This window comes from Carassius gibelio, chromosome B23 (assembly GCF_023724105.1).
Source record: "Carassius gibelio isolate Cgi1373 ecotype wild population from Czech Republic chromosome B23, carGib1.2-hapl.c, whole genome shotgun sequence".
NCBI lineage: Eukaryota > Metazoa > Chordata > Actinopteri > Cypriniformes > Cyprinidae > Carassius > Carassius gibelio.
This window is the reverse complement of record NC_068418.1, coordinates 11,705,623-11,713,512: the sequence shown is the minus strand read 5'-3', so window position 1 is coordinate 11,713,512 and position 7,890 is coordinate 11,705,623. Positions and strand designations below refer to the sequence as shown.

Genomic DNA, 7,890 nt, shown 5'->3' with positions numbered 1-7,890 from the left:
TTTTTCCAGTTTTTAATAACTGAGTGCCAGAAAATATGAAAAAAAAAAAAAAAAACTTTATAGATTGATCTCAGCCAGTTGATCATGTATTTTGTCAACATACTGTACCATCATATTGCCCTAATATCTTAATGTTAAAGCATCAAGGGCCAAAATAACAGTATGGCCCTGTATTGCAGCTCCGAAATGAATTGCCCTGTGAAAGCGCTACACCAAATAAGTTACTGGACTTAAATGGAACAAATACAGGATTTCTTACCAAGAGTTGCTGAACAATGAATCAAAGGGGTGTTGCTTTATGAACACAAAAAGTGATTGCAGCAAGCTATATCACACACAACATGTCCAAACGTGTTTTTATACAATATTCATGGTGTGATTACTTATAAATTCAAGCAGATTGGATATTATGAATCCATAATAAATAGTAAATATACAAATGACAAAGCCCAATTTTGGTCAAGTTGTTTATGTTTATTGAGCTAAACTTTCAACCTTGTTTTATTTCTAAGCTAAAAAGCTGAAAACTGCGCTTAATTTCAGATCAATTTTCCACTCGTCATGAGATCATTTTATTGTTGTTAATAATTGCATGAATTAGATTTTTCTTTTCGTTTCGTTTTTTTTTTTTTTTTTTTTTTTTTGGTTTTGAAAAAGTATCATGTATAAATGACAAAATGTTGTCAAAATTATCCAGTTCAAATGGATCTTTGAAAATGACTAAAAACGCTGTTTTGTGCATGCCAGACCAGTAGTTAATCACTGCAGTCCAGCTTAAATACATATTCCTATAGACTCCTATGTAATATGCACTTGACATAACCGTTTTCACAAATTCTGTTTTTATTAGATTACATGGAGATGATAACACTATTGTTTTCAAAAACATGCACTTGAATTTTTCATAAGTTTGCATTTTCAGGCTCCACAAATGCTGTTATCATGTATATCCAAAATGCATAAAACGTTCAGTTTTTAGTTGAAAACAGTGTCAATGCCTCTTTAATTGAATATGGCTAGACTTGAAATTACCATCATAGTGATTTTTTGCTACTGCAGAGTAAAATTTTCTAGAGTGTTTTTTTGTTATTATTTTATGAGTGTGTTTGTTTTAAGAGGAAGCACTTACATATAGCGCCACATAACAATCATTTCCTTCACTTCACAAACATCAGCTCGATGAGACCCCAGGAAAAAGTGATGAAAACAGCTGAGGAGATGAATTTTGAAATTCCGCTGACACAAGAACCAATACAAAGTGAATACAGTCAGATTCATTGGCCATATGATTATGCCAGAGGGGTGAAAAAGCAGACGAAAGCAAGGTGCTAATGTGAGGCTTCCCACAGCAGGGTCTTCACAACACAATAAGTCTCACAGCACTATTCAGACAACTGCTGGCAATGGAAACACCAGCATAAGAAAGCACTGACTCACCTGAAAAAGCTTTGATTAATGCTCATGTACTCCAGTACTCTGACCCCACCAAACAGCCTATTATTCAGACAGATGCTCACAAAGATAGAGGTGCATGCATGCTTCAAAAGACTCAGTCAGTCACTCAGGCAGTAGTAACTGGCACAGAAAGGGACAATAATGTCTTCTGAACCAAAAGGGCTGGGGTGAGATATCATTTACTGGACTGCAGTCTCAAAGGGAACTGAAATTTTACACTGCTTCTGTGAACTTCATTTTGATTTCACTGCACCTCTCCGACAGTAATATAGTGGATAGACCAGGTCAGAGTCTGTTCTGTGTCAAAGCGGATGCTGTATATCTGATTCGTGCCGTAATGCTAAGCGTAATTTATCTCTGTTGGAAGTTAAAGAGCCTACCCTGCAACTCTGCCAGTACGAATCCCAAAGTAAGCTAGAACACTAATTGACTTAATGGAATAAGTGTAATTAGGTCTGCTGCTCATTTCTTACGGTCCATGAGCAATGCGTTTGGACTTCCATTCTGTCAGATAAGGGGTTTTAAGTTGAAAATGACCTTGGAATTGATTTTTCACCATTTCAGTAACATGTTGGCCTATCCTTTCTCTTTTTTTTTTTTTTTGAAGCTCTGTGTGGACATTTTGATTCGACTGACTCTTAAGGTTCCCATAAAAATCTAATTCTATCTTCATTGACTGACCCTTATGTTTTTTTCAAACTTGCATGTTGTAAGAGAATTTTTAAAGAATCTTTACAAAGCTTTTTTCCATAAAATGAATGATAGCATGATATATATTTCAGCTTGCTCACTAGTTATATATATATATATATATATATATATATATATATATATATATATATATATATATATATATATATATATTGTCAATATAAGTCGATTGTTATATGCTAAGTCTTCTGAAGGTCAGTGTTCTGAAAAACAAGTTAAATTTTAGTCACTTTTCACTGACAATCTTCAAATTTCAAACTGCTCTCAATTTTCATTCCCTATTTTACATATAAGTGCAATATTTTTTTAATGTTTATGATCTATGTAGGGTTGCCAAGTTTAGGGTTTTCCTGCATAATTGCATTAACTTTAAAATGTGGCCAAAGGTTTATTTATTTTTTATTTTTTTCACGAAGTTAAAGGTTTGACATTGCGTGAATTATATTCGACTGAAATGCTTGTTTTGAAAAAAATTACTTAACACAGTTTGCATTCTACCAATAATAACACTGCGTTAGATAACTGGTCACCATTACTGTCAATAATAATAATAATAATAATAATTATTATTATTATTATTATTATTATTATTATTATTATTATTATTGTTGTTGTTGTTGTTGTTGTTGTTGTTGTTGTTGCTGCTTTTGTTGATGTGAGTCAAAATTCACCAAACTGCTTGTGTTTTAGGTATGATACATTAAATTGAGGTGGTAGAATGCAGCTCCGCTGTCATAGTGACAGTTCCAGCATGACCGCGTGCTCTCCTCGCACTGTCAAACATTAACTATCCCAGAGAGCGCGAGCTCGCGCCCATCCCACTAATCAATAAACCATTTCCAATCCTTCACCACAAAAGCACGAGTGCTATCATGCTCCATTTATGGGCCTGGAAGCACATAAAAAGCGTCTCGATGAATGAGATTTAACTGTCTTGAGTTCATGGAATCAGTAAAATGAGTGCTGAAACATGTAACATGTAACGTGTCGCCTTTTTTTTTTTTTTTTTTTTTTTTTTTTTACTTTTTTTAAAGTAAATTTAGATTTGAGTAAAATCTTTCTTAAACATTATTCGAAATATATTTATGCGTAGTGCTACCGTTAAGTGCTACCAAACTGCTAAATGGAGGAACAAAGGATCTTAAATTATCTAATTAACAAGCCTTTGAAGTCCTTAAATCTAAAGACTTTATAAAACGAAAAAAAAAGGTTTTTTTTTTTTTTTTTTAGGGAATCATTAATAATTAACCTTTCAGCTTGATCACGAGTTGACGTCACAGCTAAACAGCTCTGAACATTTAGCTTGATTAATTATTCATCAGTTACTTGACGCACAATTATGCACTGTTAAATTCTGACTCTACAGATTTGCAAACAAAAAACTGAAATTCGAAGCTTGTTGTTAACTTCCCTCTGGTCAAAAATCATAACACGGGTACAAATTAGATTTTCTTTATGACACTAGCATGCATACTGTAAATGACTATGGATGAATGCATTTGTCAAATTACTTTCTATTTACTTTTCTTCTAAATATAAATCAGAACATAAAACTCAACATAGTTAATATACAATTAGGCTATTAAAGTTTTTAAGGAATTAAGGAATTCCTGGAATGTCAGAAAAATAATCAGAAAATAATTTTAAAAATACTTAATATGTGTTAAAACGAACCATAAATATGAAAAAAAAAAAAAAATAGCAAACACTGAACACCATATATATTACAAAAAGCTCATTTATTAATTCCACTAGGTTATATGTTTAGTAGGCTATGTTATTATCAAGCTGTCATTCATTTTCATTAAACTGATTTTTTACACGTTCTTGTCGTTTATAAAGAAAAACCTAAATTCTCACAAGACGCTGCATATCTTTGTAGTCCTTCCAGCGAAAGGTTTGTAAAACAAGGCTGATTGTACCCAGCACAAACCAATTATATCCCCGAAGTCTGTCCGTTATCCCTCCCCCTCCCCCCTCTCTCTCGCTCTCTCTCACTCTCTCTCTCTCTCTCTATATCTCTGTCTCCCAACTCTCCCATGAGCTTTCACACACACACTCCTGCACACACATCCCCCTCCCCTCTCATTGTACTTCGCTTTCCTTTGCCCACTCTCTTTCTACAACAAACATGGCCGCTAAATCGGATGGAGCAGCCGTGTGTGAGAGCGCTTCTCGGTGTCTGCTTGGCCCTGAGCAGAGCGCGGCTCCTGTGCTCCCTCGCGCCGGGGAGCGCTTCTCGCTGCTGGACTGCTGCTGGGTGCTGTGCGCCCTCCTGGTCTTCTTCTCCGACGGAGCCACCGACCTGTGGCTGGCAGCGGACTACTACTTGAGGCGGGACTATTGGTGGTTCGGGCTCACGTTAGTGTTCGTTGTGGTTCCCTCGGCGGTGGTCCAGGTGTTAAGTTTCAGATGGTTCGTGTATGATTACTCGGAGCTGAGCGCCTCCCCAAGCGGGGACAGATGCGATTTCAGCACCAAGGACAGCGACCGGCGGAGCGTCAGCGGCAGAACCCTGCCTGCGAACGGCACGAGGAAATGCTGCCGAGTACTTGTTTGGCTCTTCCAGTCCATCATCCACATCTTGCAGCTCGGCCAGGTCTGGAGGTAAGATACATTACGTCTATTATCCAGAACTTCTCCCAGAGCCCATGAGTGCCGGTCAGTCAGTGTTCATTTCCATGCATAGTGTCTCCTTTCTTGGAATGGATGTTACTTTTATTGTGGCTCTCTGCTTGGTGATGCATTGGGAGCAGATGGAAAGAGCTGCATCCCTGTCTGTCTACGTCCCAACTCACTTCTCTTGGCTGCGCATCTGTGCTGGTTGCCAACATAGATGGTGTGCCAAGGTGGACAAAGCGCCCGGTGCCATCTCTGGCCCCACAGTCATGTCACCCTCAGGTTATTTTGAAATGGATGTTGTATTTGGCTTACGTTCACTGTGTGCTTTGGAGCATGCAATTAAGTAATAAGAGCAACTCAGTAGCCAATAAACGTGCCTTCTCATTCTCAAGACATCTGCGCTGTGCAATGGCACCCAAATGTGTTCAAATAAATCCTAAAACAGTGGGTCTGAATACAAATATATGTTGCAACCCAAATGGGCTGTATTTAATATAATCTGTATAGATTTTTTTTTCCTTGTGTATTTTCCGACATGGTTTAGCCCTTTAACTGCCCCACCAAGAAAAAAGCATTTGAAATTTTTTTTTTTTTTGCATTTCTTATCTCCTTATGTCATTAGTTACCACACTCAATGTATTTTTTTTCAACACGTCCCATAATTTTTAAAATATCGGCCTCTACCAAATGGTTGATATGTCACTTTATGGCAAAAGTACCGGAATTCATACACATACTATGGAAATCATAAAATATGAACTATAATGAATGATCAGAAAGTTATATTTCTCAGCAAATAGTACATTCTGACAGCAGAAAGGATTATCTGAAAACATTAGCTTAGCTTTTCTACGTTTACCATAAAGTGACAAATCAACCATTTGGTTGAGCAGGCAGTTAAAGGGTTAAAAGGATGATGATTTTGCAACCTGCTTGTGCTGTCATTATGTTGCATTTAAATGTGAACTAAAACCTAACATAATTAGTTTTTCCTCACAGAGTGGTTTCTTTTTGATCCCTCATGTCCGTGTCCTAATAGAACAGACCTGTGACTGAGTTGAGAACCTCTGCTGTGTAAAGAGACAGTTTCTGCTTGTACTTTCTCAAAACTACAGCGGATCTTTCAAGAATAGTCCACAGATTTAGAAACAATTGAAAAATCTGAGCCCTCTTCAGACAAAACAGGCATTGTGTAACCCTACAGGTTCATTGCTGGCTAAGTACAGAGAGTACAGACAACTTCCAGGCCGGTGTTCTCTGGGGAGGATCATAACTCATTCTTGCATTGCCTTCATCCCTTTGTTTTAGGCTTTCCGTGGAGGGCTTCCAATTGTTCTTGGAGAAGTTATCAAAAGTGCCAAGGCTGGTTTGAAGATCGCTCTAACCATCAAATGCTCTCTGGGACAATGCAGTAAACTGTAATATGTAAACAATCAAATTATGTTATTTTATTTGTGCTTCATGACTTTTGTGCTTCTTGAGGCCTGGAATGGGCATCCAGCGTCTTTGTTAGAGAAACCAGATGGGCACTTGAGCAGGTTTGTTTTGCTAATGACATTTGAGGTCTATAGGCTTTGCTGAAAGTGCCTTGAGGATAGACTGCATCTGAGGAATGCTTTTCCCTTGTCAGATGCTGCTTCTCTTTATTCCAGAGCAGGGACAGAGGAAGCGATTCACTCCCACATGTGTGTGAGTGTTTTACTGGTAGTTAAGTGCTGAATTATTAACACAGGGCCGGGGAGGACTGTGTGTCTCAATGATTGTGTGGGAGAGGATATAGCGTTTCCTGCCATCGTTCTCCACAACAAATTCCTGTTACCTCTCCTTCTCGCTCACTCTCCTTACCTCCTACTTGAATTCTCTAAATATGATTTATTATTGTGAACAGTTGTAACGGGAATGTTGAATATTTGCATGGGTTGATAGGCATGTCTGTATGTAAGCGAGAACCTGTTTTTCTTTCATCCGTGACCAGGTCCATATGAAATCAGTGTCTGAAGATGTCCTCAAAAATCTCTGTAGATTTCCTGGCATCAGTTCTGAACATCTTCTGCCTCTTGCACGTTTGTTTATAAACTCTAGGTTATGCTACCAGATATTATACAACATGTTTAAATCCATTATAAAGATTCCTCAAGAAAAAAAAAAATCCTGTCTATATCTGAATGTGTTTTGCCTATATGTCTCAAGAGAGTTTTCAGTAAGCCAAAAATTATCTTTTATGCATATCAGATATTTTTAGCATTATGATATTAAAAACAAAATGTAATTATGCAGTGATGTTTTTTTTCTTCTTCTGTAAATTAGTATATATATACTGCACAGACACAGAAAAACTTTTTTATTTATTTTTGTAAATTTTATTTTATTGTTATTATTACTAATTTGGTATATTATTATTTTAGATTTTATAACTAAAAAGCACCAAATTAAGTGGTGGGTTCCTTGTTCTGCATTTCTGTATTTCATAAAGTAGAGCCATGGGTTTGACATCCAAGGAACTGCTGAAATGTAAATTGGATGCAATGCAAAGGATGAAAGCTATGGATAAAAGCATCTGCTAAATGCATAAATGTCAATGACAAATATAGATTCTTTATAACTGCTTCTACTGAGATATTAGTTTCTGTGCTTTAACTGACTGAGATGTGCTGGGAGAAAAATAGAACAGAGCTTTACATTTTTGTGAAGAAGGATGTCCACTGTCTTTATAAATAATGACACTTAAAAAGACAAGCCCAATACATACTGTTTTCTTAAATTATATCTTTTTTAAAATCATGGCACCCCTAATATATTTTTAATATATTATGTAAATTGTTTATTTTTATTAGTTTATTAATGGATACTAATTTTTGTTTTATTTATATGTTTCAATAAAGAAAAAAAACAACAACAGCCCCATATTCAAGTATTCTGAGGAATCTCCTTGTGCCACTGGATGGGAATCACTGTTTTAGAGGTAATTTACACAGGCCTGATTTATGAATGTGTGTGTGCACGTTTACACAGTATCATCATGTCACATTAGGACATCTGTGCAGTGCTTTATCGGTCTGTTTGTTGTTTGAGTGAGGTTCTGTTGTCTCAGATAAAATCCAC

At 36.5% G+C, this 7,890-nt stretch overlaps 1 protein-coding gene across 1 annotated transcript in view; it reads left to right on the top strand.

Moving 5' to 3' along the window:
- Positions 1–4,208: 4,208 nt before the first annotated feature.
- Positions 4,209–7,890, top strand: part of xkr7b (XK, Kell blood group complex subunit-related family, member 7b) — a 62,421-nt gene continuing 58,739 nt past the window's right edge. The window contains exon 1 of the mRNA XM_052595296.1: positions 4,209–4,773. Within this exon, the coding sequence (XP_052451256.1) occupies positions 4,298–4,773 (476 nt within the window). The 5' untranslated portion in view covers positions 4,209–4,297. The remainder of the gene's footprint in view (positions 4,774–7,890) is intronic.